Source organism: Equus quagga, chromosome 13 (assembly GCF_021613505.1).
Source record: "Equus quagga isolate Etosha38 chromosome 13, UCLA_HA_Equagga_1.0, whole genome shotgun sequence".
Lineage (NCBI taxonomy): Eukaryota > Metazoa > Chordata > Mammalia > Perissodactyla > Equidae > Equus > Equus quagga.
This window is the reverse complement of record NC_060279.1, coordinates 65,929,848-65,945,924: the sequence shown is the minus strand read 5'-3', so window position 1 is coordinate 65,945,924 and position 16,077 is coordinate 65,929,848. Positions and strand designations below refer to the sequence as shown.

General features: G+C 38.8%; 1 protein-coding gene across 1 annotated transcript in view; it reads right to left on the bottom strand.

Moving 5' to 3' along the window:
- Positions 1-16,077, bottom strand: part of PKD1L3 (polycystin 1 like 3, transient receptor potential channel interacting) — a 78,492-nt gene that overhangs the window by 6,590 nt on the left and 55,825 nt on the right. Inside the window, exons 25-28 of the mRNA XM_046680285.1 lie at positions 7,543-7,858; positions 5,965-6,098; positions 1,759-1,886; positions 965-1,125 (exon numbers count right to left, since the gene is read on the bottom strand). Coding sequence (XP_046536241.1) covers positions 965-1,125; positions 1,759-1,886; positions 5,965-6,098; positions 7,543-7,858 — 739 coding nt within the window. The remainder of the gene's footprint in view (positions 1-964; positions 1,126-1,758; positions 1,887-5,964; positions 6,099-7,542; positions 7,859-16,077) is intronic.

Sequence of the window (16,077 nt, the reverse complement as noted above, 5' to 3'; positions counted from 1 at the left end):
TGTATCTTCTCCATCAGCACCCGCTGTTTCACCTGCACGTCTGTGTTGTGGAGGCGGCTTCTTTCCTTAGACTTCATGAGCCAACCTCTGCCAGCTTCAGGCATTTCTTCTGCAGCCTCCTCACCTCTCTCAGCCTTCACAGAACTGAAGAGAGTTAGGGCCTCGCTCTGGATTAGACTCTGGCTTAAGGGAATGTTGTGGCTGGTTTGATCTTCCATCCGACCACTCAAACTTTCTCCAGATCAGCAACAGGGCTGTTTCGCTTTCTTATCATTCGTGTGTTCACTGGAGTAGCACTTCTAATTTCCTTCAAGAACTTTTCCTTCGCATTCACAACTTGGCTAAGTGGCACAAGAGGCCTAGCTTTCAGCCTGTCTCAGCTTTCAACAGGCCTTCCTCACTAAGCTTAATCATTTCAGGCATTTGATTTAAAATGAGAGATGTGTGACTCTTCCTTTCACTTGAACACTTAGAGGCCATTGTGGGGTTATTAATTGGCCTAATTTCAATACTGTTGTTCCTTAGGGAATAGGGACGCCTCCCGGCCCCCAGGAGAGGGAAAGATGGGATAGGGCTGGACAGTGGAGCAGTCAGAACACATCCGACATTTATTGGTTAAGTTCGCCATCTTGTATAGACGCAGTTTGTGGAACCCCAAAACAATTACAATAGTAACATCGAAGACACTGATCATAGATCACCATAACAAATATAATAATAATGAAAAAGTTTGAAATATTTCAAAAGTTACCAAAATATGACAGACACGAAGTCAGCAAATGCTGTTGGAAAAATGGCGCTAATAGACTTGCTTAACACAGGGTTGCCACAAACTTTCATTTTATGAAAAATGCAGTATCAGTGAAGTACAGTAAAGTGAAGTGCAATCAAATGAGGTGTGCCTGTACTTGTGTGCGATCAGGAAACGTTGGACATAGCCTCTGCTCCTCAGGCTCCCTCTTACCTGTCCCGGTCATAGCGGTACTGTGCCATGTTTTTCTTATGTAGAGCAATAAGCTTCATGTCAAGCCCCAAGACGACAAAACTAATGAGGATTATGCTCATGTCCAGAATGTTTCTCTTCCTAGTGAAGAACCTCCACCTGTGCTGTTTCAGCCGGCGACCCTGAACACAGACACCACAGTCACCACTGCTTGCCTAAAGATTAGCTGGGTGTCTCCCTAACGAAGTGTTAGGAACCCCGGCAAAGTACTTGCAGGGGACTTGTCGAATCTAACTTGGACACAATGGGTTACGGCCTTGGTTCTGCTCTAGTCACTCAGGGCTGCTGCTTACGGAAAAGCTGGCCTTCTCTAATACAACTTTCATTGCATACATTCATCCTTTTTCTTGTTGCTTAAATTTAAAAATATATAATAAAAAAGTTTCTAAATTAGTTATCAAGCCTGAAAATGAAGAAAACGTTATGTTTGGCTCAAGATATATTCTCTTTTGGGTGCAATCATCTGTATTTTTGAAACCTTGCTCTGGTTATCATACTTCCAATCTCTTGCTATTATTACCTTATAAGGGCAATACAACTGTACAGAAAATAACAGTCTTTATCCAGACTGACTTCTTTAACTCTTGAAAATTGAAAGAGCTACTTGGTGGAAAGCCAGTCAGCCTTTAACTGAATTTAGCCTTCCGGAAAGGACCAAAATCATAGCCATAATTCTAGTAATAGCTCATTGTGGAGCTCCCCAAATAATATTTGGCAACCTAGGGAATTTCTTACATCTAACATTATCAATTCACCTGCATGAAGGCGTAGTAACAGACAAGTAGATAGTAGATGACTTGCGAGACAACAGACCAGGCAAAGTCCTTCTTTGATGTCTGGAGGGAACGTAAAGTGTCCAGTCTTACAGAGGTGAAGAAAGCACCTGAGAATAACAGAGAACACCTGGAATCAAGAGTCTTTAAAACTTTGGCCTTCTTCCCTTCAAATTTTGTCTTTGAAATAACCCCAACTCTTCCTGGATTATCAAGTTCAAAGGTTCCTGAGTCTCTACACTCCACTATGTATTTCCCTAGAGCTGTCATGAATATTAAATGAGATCATGTATGCAGAGCTGGTGGAGAAATGTGCTGACTGCACTGAATGTCTGTGGAGGGAGAGGATTGTACTGTTGATCCCTCCTCGAGGGCAGTGCCAACGACGTAACAGCTGTTATAGGCGTCACCCTTACCAAGTTGGAATGGCTGCAGAGATAAATTGACCAGTTGTACTGGTGCAATGATGTTTGAAAGAGGGAATTGAATGAGAGGAGGATGAAGTTAAATGTAAGCATGGTACTTTTGTTTAAAGCTGTTTAAAATATGTTTTTAGAAATGAGGATAATGAAAAAATGCTTTTTTTTTTTAAAGATTGTCACCTGAGCTAACAACTCTTGCCAATCTTCTTTTATTTTTTTTCTGCTTTTTCTCCCCAAATCCCCCAAGTACGTAGGTGTATATTTTAGTTGTGGGTCCTTCTAGTTGTGGTATGTGGGATGCCACCTCAACGTGGCCTAATGAGCGGTGCCATGTCCGCACCCAGGATCTGAACCGGCAAAACCCTGGGCTGCTGAAGTGGAGTGCGTGAACTTAACAACTCGGCCACGGCGCCAGCCCCTGAAAAAATGCTTTAAACTGTTTCAAATTTAGATACTTTCTATGTGCAAAACACTAATATTATCCGATGAATACTAATAGTATTCCAAGAATACTCAGATGTTTATATGAGGAGAGACTAAAAACCTTCAGACTGGAAGTGAGATTGTTGAAGTTTATACAATCATAAAAGGTCTTGTGAATATAAACTTTTCATAAAGCCCAAAAATATTAGAGCTAAAATGCATCCCTTGTAGCAGAAAGTACATTTAAGAACAAAAGGAGGGGGCTGGCCCAGTGGCACAGTGGTTAAGTGCGCATGTTCTGCTTCGCGGCCGGGGATTTGCCGGTTTGGATCCCGGGTGTGGACACAGCACCGCTTGGCAAGCCATGCTGTGGCAGGCATCCCACATATAAAGTAGAGGAAGATGGGCACAGATGTTAGCTCAGGGCCAGTCTCCCTCAGCAAAAAGAGGAGGATTGGCAGCAGATGTTAGCTCAGGGCTAATCTTCCTCAAAAAAAAAAAAAAAAAGATTAAAAAAAAAAGGAGTTCTGACTTCACATAGCTTGCTCTCAGGACTGGGGATTTCCTCATGTTTATTTTACCTGTATCTATTTTTTTGGTAGTTACTAACAATAAAAACCCTATGAAGACCCTCAGGAAAACTTCAGGCTTCATTTAGAATAAGTATAGGAGAAGTGGTCTACTCTGTGTGGATCTGGGAGGAAAAAATTCCTGATTAGAAGTAACACCTGGTGGTAAATGGGAGGACACTTGTGGGCAAAATGTGGAAGACAGAAGAAAGGAGAAAGGAAGTTAGGACTAGGATAGACTTCCTGTTAAAGGTAGGGGAAATGAACGGACGAGTTCCCCTGCAATCCCTTACAAAATGCCATGATGACAGTGAAGAGGAAAAAACAACCCAAAGATACAGACGAGGAGGGCAGATCAGAGCAATAAACTACCAGAAGCTGGAAAATAGATGAATGACACTGGTTTAGCAGATTCAAGAAAGCTGAAACCGAAGTAAGCAGTGCAGGAAACATGGAAGCAAGCCAATTCTTACCACAAAATCCTAGAAAGCCTGAGAAATTGGAGGCATTAGTTACCTCTGAAGATAGAAGGTCAAGTGGAACTGAAAACAGGAGAATTGACTACAAGTCTGAACATAAGCAATTAGATCCCAGATTTCCTCTCTTCCCTTCACAACTAGGTACTGCTACCCATCCTGCTTGCCACCAACACAAGACTAAAGATTTATTTCCCGGTGATGTTGAACTGGAGAGAATCTGAACTCAGGGACACCAGGTACATTTGAGAGTAGTGGCCTACTGAAAAGAGGGAGTAAGAGAAAGTTTACATACTGCACAGTGAGACCCTTCCAAGATCCCTTCCCTCAACTGGCTTTGGGAAGTCTAACAGATTTATATCCTCAAAGCAGGAGTTTGGAGGGTCCCTCTCTGTGAAAACTGACTGCCCAAGAGAAAAGACATAGATACCAGTTGACAAGCTCTATCCATGTGCACAGAGCATCTAATTAGCATTTATTTGCTTTTTACTGCCTCCCTCTTGAATATGAAAGAACAGCCAGATACTTGAACCCCTAAAATCGAAAAATGGAGATTAAAATGAAACCTCACAAAATAAAAGCAGCTCAGAGGAATTAGAGAAAGTGAAGGAGCAGAAAAAAACCAAAACAAACCTATAATACCCTCAGAATTGAGAAGCTATTGCATCATTAAAGAACAATAGGAGACTATGAAAAAGGAATATTATGAGAACAAACAATTTTTGGAAATTAAAATATGATGAAAATGAAAAATTCAACAAATGGTTTCGAAATTGAAGCAATCTCTCAGAAATTAGAAGAAAAAGATGGAAGATAAAAGCAAAAACATAAGAAAATCAGAAAATCAGTCCGGGAGTTCCAATGTCAAAATGCCAGAAATATTAGAAAAAGAGAACAGAGAAAATAAAGAAATGAACAGAGAAAAATGAAAGAAAACGTCTCAGAACTTAAGGACACATTTCCAGATTAAAGGGCTCATCATGAGGTCCTTTCATAACCCTGTGGACAAAGATAATTCTAAAAACTTTTGGGAATGGGGGCATTATCGTACTTCTTAACAGCAATATGAGATGCTAAAAGGCAATGGAGCTATACTTTTCAAAATTCTGTGAAAAACAACTGTATCCAGACAAATTAGCAATCAAATGTGATGGCAGAAAAAAAAACTTTTTTGGAAATGTAAGATTTCAAAAAATTTACTTCCTTTGCACCCTTCCAGGAAGTTACTAGAGGATGTGCTCCAACAAAATGAGAAAGTAAACCATGAGAAGAAGATATGGGATCTGGGACAAAGGGGATCCAACAGAGGAGAGAAGTAAAAATAATCCCTAGGGTGACAGTGAAGGGAGAGTCCAGGATAAGAACTCTAGGGCAGGCTGAGAGAATAGCCAATCCAGACTATACCAAAAGAGGATGGAGGGAGCCAACCCCAGTGGGCTAGTGGTTAAAGCTCAGCTCTCTCACTGCTTTGGTGGTCCAGGTTCGTTTCCTGGCCATGGAACCACACCACCTGTCTGTCAGTTGCCATGCTGTGCTGGTGGCTCACATGGAAGAACTAGAAGGACTTACAACTAGGATATACAACCATGTACTGGGGCTTTGGGGAACAAACAAAAAGAGGATGGAGGGCCCTAAAGAGGATGTCTCTAAGAAAAAGATAAAATGATAGGTTACTTGATACTTTTTAACCAAGTGAGATATTTTACTTCTAGGAAGAATTTGGAGATGAATCAATGACAGATGCATATAAAACCAAGCAAACAAAAAAAAAGTAGTTATAAACTCTTTGGAAAACAAAAAGTTGAGAAAGAAAGGAAATTTAATTGTAATACATTACATGGCTCATCTTTGAAAAATACTTACATAATCACAATAATGGAAATACTCAAATTAACTACAAATTATATTACTATTTTGGGAGAATAAGGAAAAAAGAAAAGGTGTATATGTGTGTATATTAGGGACATGTGTAGGTATAAAAAGGTTAAATCCTCATTGTCATAAAAAGAAAGAAATACCTTTCTAAAACTGAAGATTCATGAAATAGTTAATAATTTTTAAATTCCAAAAGTCAAATAGTTTAAAAAAGCTGAAAGTAGCTGTTTTTGGGGAGTTGGAATGAGGTGGGGATAAACAGAGGAATGCTAGTGTTTGCTTTAAACTATTTCACTTTTAAAATTATATTTATATGTAATAACTGTAATTAAAATAATGCCTTTTAATGGTATAAGATAAAGAAATTGGGACTTCTCCTGAGATACCCAGGTCACAGAGGGAGGAGAGAAGAGAGCCTCATACCCATATTGTTGGATTCCAAAATCAGGGTCACTACACAGAACAGGTTCACATTAGCATTGAAGACCACAAATTCCACAAAGAGGCTTCTGGTGCAACGGTCTAGCCAGCGGCTCTGTTCAAGATGCTGGAGGACTCTGGGAAAACAGAGAAGGACAAGGCCAGCTACTTTCTCCATTCAAACCTGCAAAGGAGGAAAATGCCCTGGCATTTCCAATATCACTGACATACTGGGTAAGAAGCTACATTTCCCAAGGGGGGGTGGGGGGAGGGCACAAAGGGGGAAGTGGTGTACCCACAACATGACTAACAAAAATGTACAACTGAAATCTCACAAGGTTGTAATCTATCATAACATTAATAAAAAAAAAAAAAGCTACATTTCCCAATCTAGTTTACCTGTAAAATATTTTATGACTTCTAATGCCCGAACTTTCACTAGTGTTAACATGAATATAAATTTAGAAGACTTTAAAAATGAAAGTTTTCACAATAGTGTTCACAGCAAGGTTTGGCATTTAAGGTCTGAGATAGAAATTAATTTTATGTCCTATGTCTAATACTTCCATTTGAAGTGTTAAATGCTACTTTTTACTAACAGCTATTCACTTTTGAGAGGTGTAAGGGATGGAAATGGCCTTTGGTTGGCTTAATTGTTTTTGAATAATTAATTTCTTGCTGTAAATTTAAATGAAGAGATAGTCATTTTAATTTAGATTTTTTTCATACATAATCACAAAGACTCTCAGGCTTTATATACAAAACCACCCTATAAGTCTCTGCCAATTTAATTTTGGATTGATCCTGGTGCCTGAAGGGCAGTGTTTCCCCTTATATTTGAGGAGTTGTTCGCCCAAATGAAAGTCACCTTAGTACAACTACAGCTAGAATTGAAACTGATATGTGTTTTCCTGAGGAGAAAAGAAATGAGATTTGGAAAATTGCCAAACCAAAACATACCTGTAGTTTGAGGTTGAACAGGGAATTTTTACACTAAAACATACATTTCCTTAAAAGTCTTAAAATAAAAATGTCTGCAAATGTCACAGACAATACAGTGGCATTACAGTAACTGTTGAAACTAGAGTAGTACCCCCTTGTCCACAGAGGATGTTCCAAGACCCCCAGTGGATGCCTGAAACCACAGATAGCACCGAACCCTGTATACTGTTTTTTCCTATACATACATACTTATGATAAAGTTTAATTTAGAAATCAGGCACAGTAAGAGATTAACACTAACAATAAAATATAACAATTATAACAATATACTGTACTAAAAGTTATGTAAGTGTAGTATCTCTCTAAAAATATCTTGCTGTACTGTACTCATCCTTCTCGTGATGCTGAGAGATGAGATAATGCCTTCATGAGGAGATGAAGTGAGGTGAATGACATAGGCATGGTAATGTAGCGTTATTTTCCAACCGTGGTTCACTGTGGGTAACTGAAACCTCAGAAAGCAAAACTGAAGATAAGGGGGCACTACTGTACTCAAATGGGTCCTCGATTCCTAAGTGTCCTAAGAATGGACAGAAGCAGACATCTTGGTCCTCTTGTTCAGGGCTCAGGCTTGCTCACCTGTTTGCAGTACTGGAGTTTCTTCCAAGTCTCACAACATATCCTCCTCCTGAGTAAGTGGCAAATTCCCCTTGGATGGGATAGCCACCCAGTGTCTCCTGATTCTGATAATGCCACATGCTGTCTGATTTTGTGATGTTTGTTTCAGGGGGGCCCCAGTTAACCCCATAGTTCTCTTTATCCTCCTGATCTTGGTGAGACGGCCTCACTTGTTCTTGGGGAGATACTCCAGGTGGAAAGAGTATGGCACCAGGAATGCGAATCTGACGAAGCAGAACGTTGCCCAAAAGAAAGGAGTTCCCATCAGTAATAAATCCTAATGAGAGAGTACAAGAAACCATTTAAAACATTGCCTCAAGTTAGTAACAAAAAATGCACACTTTTTACTACTATTTTTAAAAAACATTTTTGGAGTTGCTAGCTAATGCAACCAGATTAGAAAAAGAAACAAGAGGTATAAAACTTAAAAAGAATGAAGTGAAATTATCATAATTTTTAAATGATATGTAGATAATGGTCTAGATAAATCATGAGAATAAACTGAAAGATGTCAGCAAGATGGTGGAATGGGAAGTCCCCTGCTTATATCTCTCCTCAAAACAATAATTTGGCAGCCATCCACAGACAAAAGTGCCTTTGTGGGAGCTTTGGGATCCAGACAGGAGCTTGTGAAGCCACAGTGGAGTCCAAGACTGATGAGGGCTGTTTTGAGAAGGCAAGCCCATACCCAGGTGGCTGACTCACCAATTATTGTGCCAGCTACAGATCCAGAAACAGCTCTGTCACCCTGCTCACTCAGCTACAGCCCCATTTGGCCTTGGTCCTACCATTGGCATCATATGACAAAGGACCTGGGAGGAGTCACTCTCGTCTGTGTCTCAGATAACAGGCCTGCAGACCTCAGTGGACCCTGAAGCGGCCTGTGATCTTGCTCTAGCCCCTCTCAGCCATGGTCCAGAAGGCCCTGGAGGCAAGCCAAACAAACACAGTCTGATTGTAGATCCTGAAACAGTCCTATTATGGGGCTTCAGTCCCTCCTAGCTTCAGTACAAGAGCAGTCCTGCCAGTCCAGGGACCTGCTTGGAAACATGTCTGTCAGTGACCCTGGAGGTGAGCTCACTGACCTCATCTGACTGCAGATCCTGAAATTGCCATATAACTTGGCACCAGGCCCTCTCAGCCACGGTCAGGGAACAGTCTCATCTGCTGGGGACCCAGTGGGAGATATGCCTATCAATGGCTCCAGAACTAGGTCTGTAGACATCTGCCCTGGTTGTGGACCCTGAAGCAGCCTTGGGACTTGGTGCCAGCCCCTCTCGGCTGTGGTGCAGGGCCAGTCATGCCTGATTGGGGACCTACCCAGTGACCTGGCAAGAGCCTTCCTAGGGACCTGATGGGAGTCACACCCCTCCATGCACCTGGTAACAGGCCTGCCATCTGTGGCTGAAGCAGACCCTTGACCCAGTGTCTGTTGTACTGAACAAAGTTCTGGGGTCAGTTTTGTCCACCCAGGGACCAGGCAGGATTTGTGCCTCCCTGAGCACCTAGTAATAGGCCCACAAATCGTGGACCCTACTGTGGGGCCCAGCAACAGCCACATGACCTGTCTCCAACCCAGCTCAACTGAGACACCAGAGGTAATCCCATCAGCCTGGAGAACTAACAGGAGAAGGTCTTTACCTGCTAAAACCAGAATGTAAAGACTGCAAAAGGTGTTTTCTTCTTCAAACATATAGATATCAACACAAGGATATATTGGATCACAAAGAATCAGGCAAACATGACACCACCAAAGGAAACTAATAAAGCTCCAGTAACTGACCCCAAAGAAATGGAGATCTATGAATTGCCTGACAAAAAATTCAAAATAATCATCTTAAAGAAACTCAAAGAAATGCAAGAGAACACAGATAGACAACTAAACAAAATTAGGAAAACAATGCATGAGCAAAACAAGAAGTTTAATAAAGAAATAGAAACCACAAAAAAGAGCCAAACAGGAATCCTGGAGCTGAAGAATACAATGACAGAACTGAAAGATTCAACAGAGCACTATAAAGGCAGGCTTAATCATGTAGATGAAAGAATTGGTGAACTCAAAGATAGGTCATTTGAAATTAGCCAGTTAGAGGAACAAAAGAAAAAAGAATGACAAAGAGTGAAGAAAGCCTATGTGAATTATTGACACTGTCAAAAGAACAAATATACATATCATGGGAGTCCCAAAGGAGAAAAGAGAGAGAGAGAAAGGGGCAGAAAGCTTATTTAAAGAAATAATAGCTGAAATTTCCCAAATTTTGGGAGAGGTATGGACATCCAGGTGCATGAAGCTTGAAGTACCCCAAACAAGATCAAGCCAAAGAAGGTTAACTTTATACAAAAGTCAAAGGCAAAGAGAATTTTGAAAGCAGCAAGAGAAAAAACAACTCTTCATACAAAGAAATTCCCATAAGGCTATCAGTGGATTTCTCAGCAGAAACCTTGCAGTCCAGGAGGGAGTAGGATGATATATTCAAAGTGCTGAAAGAAAAAAAAGCTGCCAACCAAGAATACTATATCCATCAAAACTGTCCTTCAGAAATGAAGGAGAGGTAAAGACATTCCTAGAGAAACAAAAGCTTAGGGAATTCACCGCCAGTAGATCTGCCTTTCCAGAAATGCTAAAGGGAGTTCTTCAAGTTGAAAGGAAAGAATTCTACATAACAATATGAAAACATATGAAAGTACAAAATTCACTGGCAAAGGAAAATATATAGTCAAATTCAGAATACTGTAATACTGTAATATTGGTTTGTAAATCATTTTAATCTCCAGTATTAAAGTTAAAAGACAATAGTATTAAAAATAACTATCACTACAATAATTTGTTAATGGATGCACAATATAAACAGGAGTAAAGTGTGACATGAATATCATAAAATGTGAGGAGAGGAGAAGTAAAAGTATAGAGTTTTTGTATGTGATTGAAGGTAAGATGTCAGCTTAAAATAGACTGTAATAACTATAAGATGTTTTATGTAAGCCTTATGGTAACCACAAAGCAAAACCTATCGTAGATACACAAAAGATAAAGGGAGAGGAATTAAAGCATACCACTACAAAAAATAAACCACAAAAGAAGACAGCAAGAGAAGAAGAAAGGAACAAAGGAGCTACAAAACAGTCCAGAAAACAATTAACAAAATGACAATAGTTAATTCTTACCTATCAATAATTACATGTAAATAATTAAATTCTCCAATCAAAAGACATAGAGTGGCTGAATGAATAAAAATACAAGATCTTACAATATGCTGCCTTTGAGAGACTCACTTTAGCTTTAAGGACACACATAGGTTGAAAATGAAGGCATAGAAAAATATATTCCATACAAATGATAATCAAAAGAGAGCAGGAGTAGCTATACTTATATGACATAAAATAGACTTTCAGTTAAACTCAGTCACAAGAGACAAGGAAGGTCACTATATAGTGTGAAGGGGTCAAGTCATCAAGAGGACATAACAATTGTATATATATATATGTACTTAACTTTGGAGACCTAAATATGTAAAACAAACATTAATAGAACTTAAGGAACAAACAGACAGCAATATGATAATAGTAGGGGACTTCAATATCCACTTTCAACAAGGCATAGATCATCCAGACAGAAAATCAACAAGGAAACAGCAGACTTGAATAACGCGATAGACCAAATGGACCTAACAGATATACACAGAACATTCCATTCAACAACACCATAACACACATTCTTCTCAAGTGTACCTGGAACATTCTCCAGGATAGATCATATTTTGGGCCACAAAGCAAGCGTTAACAAATTTAAGAAGATTTTAAATCATTATCAACTACTTTTTCTGACCATAGTGACATTAAACTAGAAACCAATTACAAGAATAAAACTGGAAAATTTACAAATATGTGGAGATTAAACAACACACTCCCGAACTACCAACGGGTTATAAAAGAAATCAAAAGGGAAATCAAGAAGTGTCTTGAGACAAAGAAAAAGGGAAGCACAAACGTTCATACCAAAACTTATGGGATGGAGCAAAAGCAATTCTAAGAGGAAACTTTATAGTGATAAACACCTGCATTAAGGGAAAAAAACCAAATAAACAGCCTAACTTTACACCTCAAGGAACTAGTAAAAGAGGAACAAATGAAGCCCAAAGTTAGCAGAAGGAAGGAAATAATAAAGATTAGAGTAGAAATAAATGAAATAGAGACAAGAAAGAAAATAGAAAAAGATCAACAAAAATGAGAGCTGTTTTTTTTGAAAGATAAACAAAATTAACAAACTTTTAGCTAGGCTAACTAAAAAAGAGAGAGAGAGAGGCCTCAAATAAAATCATAAATGCGAGAGGAGATACTACAACTGATATCAAAGAAATATAAAGAATCATAAGAGACTACTATGAAAAATTACATACCAATAATATGGATAACCTAGAAGAAATGGGTAAATTCCTAGAAAAATACAACCTACCAAGACTGAATCATGAAGAAATAGAAAATCTGAACAGACCAATAATGAGTAAAGAGATTGAATGAGTAATCAAAAAACTCCCAACAAACAAAAGCCCAGGACCAGAGAGCTTCATGGGTGAATTCTACCTAACATCTAAGGAAGAATTAACACCAACCCTTCTCAAACTCTTCAAAAATATTGAAGAGGAAGGAACACTCACTTTATGAGGCCAGCAATACCCTCATACCAAAGCCAGATAAGGACACTACAAGAAAAGAAAATTATAAGCTAATATCCCTGATGAACATAGATGCAAAAATCCTCAACGAAATATCAGCAAAATAAATTCAACAGCACATTTTAAAAGGATCATACAACATATCCCAAATGGGATTTACTCCTGGGATGCAAGGATGATTCAAGATACACATTTAAGAAACATACATCACATTAATGGAATAAAGGATTAAAATCATATGATGATCTCAACAGATGCAGAAAAAGCATTTGACAAATTAGGCATAGAAGGGATGTACCTCAATATAATAAAGGTCACATATGTCAAACCCACAGCTAATAACACACTCAGTGGTGAAAAACTGAAAGCTTTTCCTCTAAGATTGGGAACAAGACAAAGACACTCACACTTGCCGCTTCTGTTCAACACAGTACTGGAAGCCCTACCCAGAGCGATCAGGCAAGAAAAAGAAATAAAAGGCATCCAAATTGGAAAGGAGGAAGTAAAATTGTCTCTGTTGCAGATGGCATGATCTTACATATAGAAAACTCTAAAGACTCCACCAAAAACTATTAGTGTGAAAACTAATGAGTGAGTTCAGTAAAATTGCAGGATATAAAGTCAACATACAAGAATTAGTTGCATTTTGTTATTCTAACAATGAACTATCTGAAAAAGAAATTAAGAAAACAATCTCATTTACAAAGGTATCAAAAAGAATAAAATACTCAGGAATAAAGTTAACCAAGGAGGTGAAAGATCTGTAGAAAGAAAACCATAAGACACTGATGAAAGAATGAAGAAGACAAAAATAAATGGAAAGACACCCCATGTTCATGGATGGGAAGAATTAATATTGTTAAAATGTCCATACTACACAGAGATCTACAGATTCAATGCAATTTTTATCAAAATTCCAATGGCATTTTTCACAGAAATACAAAAAACAATTCTAAAATTTGTATGGAACCACAAGAGACCTCAAATAGCCAAAGTAATCTTGAGAGAGAACAAAGCTGGAGGCATCACACTTCCTGGTTCAAACTATATTAAAAAGCTATAGTAATCAAAACAGTACGGTATTGGCATAAAAACAGACACAGAGACCAATGGAACTGAATAGAGAGCCCAGAATTAAACCAACAGATACACAGTCAACCAATCTATGAAACGTCCGTCAAGAATACACAATGGGGAAAGGTTAGTCTCTTCAACAAATGGTGCTGTGAAAACTGGATTTCCACACACAAAAGAATGAAATTGGACCCTTATTTTATGCCATATACAAAAATCAACTCCAAATGGATTAACAACTTAAATGTAAGACCTGAAACAGTAAAACTACTAGAAGAAAACATAGGAAAAAAACTCCTTGAGATTGGTGTTGGCAATATTTTGGATATGACACCACAAACACAGACAACAAAAGCAAAAACAAAGAAGTGAGACTACATCAAACTAAAAAGCTTCTGCACAGCAAAGGAAACCATCAACAGAATGAAAAGGCAACCTATGAAATGGGAGAAAATATTTGCAAACCACACATCTCATAAGGGATTAATATCAAAAATATATAAAGAACTCATACAACTCAATACCAAAAAAACAAATAACCCAATTAAAAAACGGAGGGGCTGACCCGGTGGCCAAGTGGTTGAGTTCACGTGCTCTGCTTCGGTGGCCCTGGGTTTCAGCAGTTGGAATCCTGGGTGCGGACCTAGCACCGCTCATCAAGCCATGCTGAGGTGGCGTCCCACATAGCACAACCAGAAGGACCCACAACTAGAATATACAACCGTGTACTGGGGGGCTTTGGGGTGAAGAAAAAAAGAAGATTGGCAACCGATGTTAGCTCAGGTGCCAATCTTCAAGGGAAAAAAAATGGGCAAAGGACCTGAATACATGTTTTTCTAAAGAAGACATACAAATTGCCAACAGATATATGTAAAGGTGCTCAACATCACTAATTATTAGGGAAATGCAAATCAAAACCACAATGAGATATCACTTCATACCTGTTAGGATGGCTACTATCAAGAAGACAAAAGATAACAAGTATTGTTGAAGGTGTGGAGAAAAGAGAATCTTCATACACTGTTGGTGGGAATGTAAATTGGTACAGCCATTACAGAAGCTAGTATGGAAGTTCCTCAAGAAATTAAAAATAGAACTACTATATGATCTAGCAGTCCCACTACTGGGTATATATCAAAAGGAAATGACATCAGTATCTTGAAGAGACATCTGCACTCCCATGTTCATTGCAGCCTTATTCATGATAGCCAAGCTACAGAAACAATCTGTATCTGTTGATGTAGGAATGTACAAAGATAACGTGGTATATGTATATAATGGAGTTTATTCATCCATAAAAAGAGAAGGAAATGCTACCATTTGCTACAACATGGATGAACCTGAAGGACATTATGCTAGGTGAAATAAGACAGGCAGAGAAAAGCAAATACTGTATGATCTCACTTATATGTGGAATCTAAAAAAGTTGAACTCATAGAATCAGAGAGTGAAACAGTAGTAACTAGGGGCTCGGGGGGTGGGGAAAATGGGGAGATGCTGGTCAAAGTGTACAAACTTTCAGTTATAAAATGAGTAAGTTCTGGAGAGCTAATGTACAGCATGATCATTAAGGTTACCATTATGATCATTAAGTACCATATTGTGTATTTGAAATTTGCTAAGAGAATGGATCTTAAGTGTTCCTGCCACACCAAAAACAAAACAAGAAACATAACTATGTGAGATGATGGCTATGTTAATTAGCTTGATTGTGGTAATTATTTCACAATGTATTCATGTATCAAAATGTCATGTTGTAACTTAAATACATACAATTTTTATTTGTCAATTACACCTCAACAAAGCTTGGGAAAAAGAAAATCAACTGAAAAACTATTGCTTACAAAAGATAACTCAGCAAGGTAGCTGGGTACTACATATAAAGAAATCAATAGTCTTCATATCTCCAAACAATATTTACTTAAAAGGTTTAGAGAAATAAGATCTTATTTACAATAGCAACACAAAAGATAAAATAAACCCAACAAGAGATGTGCAAGAATCATATGAAGAGCAATTTCGAATATTACTGAGAGATACAAACGAAGATGAGAATAAACAGAAAAGCATGCCCTACTCCCAGATAGGATGACAACATCAGAAAGATATCAGTTCCCTAAATTAATCTTTACTAGTTCATACTTAGTGTCTATATAAATATCTAAATCTATATCTACAACTATATAAGTTCTTAATATATAAAAAGTGCCTGTATATCAAAACAAGAAAACAAAACCAAGGAGACCACTGAAAAATGGGCAAAGATTACGGAACGACATTCTTTCTTTCAATCAATATGTCCTGAGTGCTCACATCCACCAGGTCCTGTTTGAGGTGCTGGGAACACAACAGTGAATGAAAGAATCTCTGTCCACAGAGAGCCCGCATCTGAGGAGGGAGAGGCAATAAGCAAACAGCATTCAGGGAATGGCAGCGCTATGAAGAAAAATTCTGTAGGACGAAGGGAAAGAGTGTTTGGTGGGGAGGGAGCAGAGCTATTCATTTACGTAGGACGATTAAAGAACGTTTCTCTGAGGAGGTGGCTTATGAGAGAGACCCAAGCAAATTTTGGAGCACCCAATGCAGAACCCAGTCAGGGCAACAGCAAGTTCCAAGGCCCCGAGCTGAGAGCATGCTTGGCGTATTCAAGGAGAGCACGGACGCTTGTGTGGCTGTAGTGAAGGAGGGCTGGAGGAGCAGGGGGTGAAGTAACAGACGGAGCCAGGGGCCGGACAGGCAGGTCCTCCTT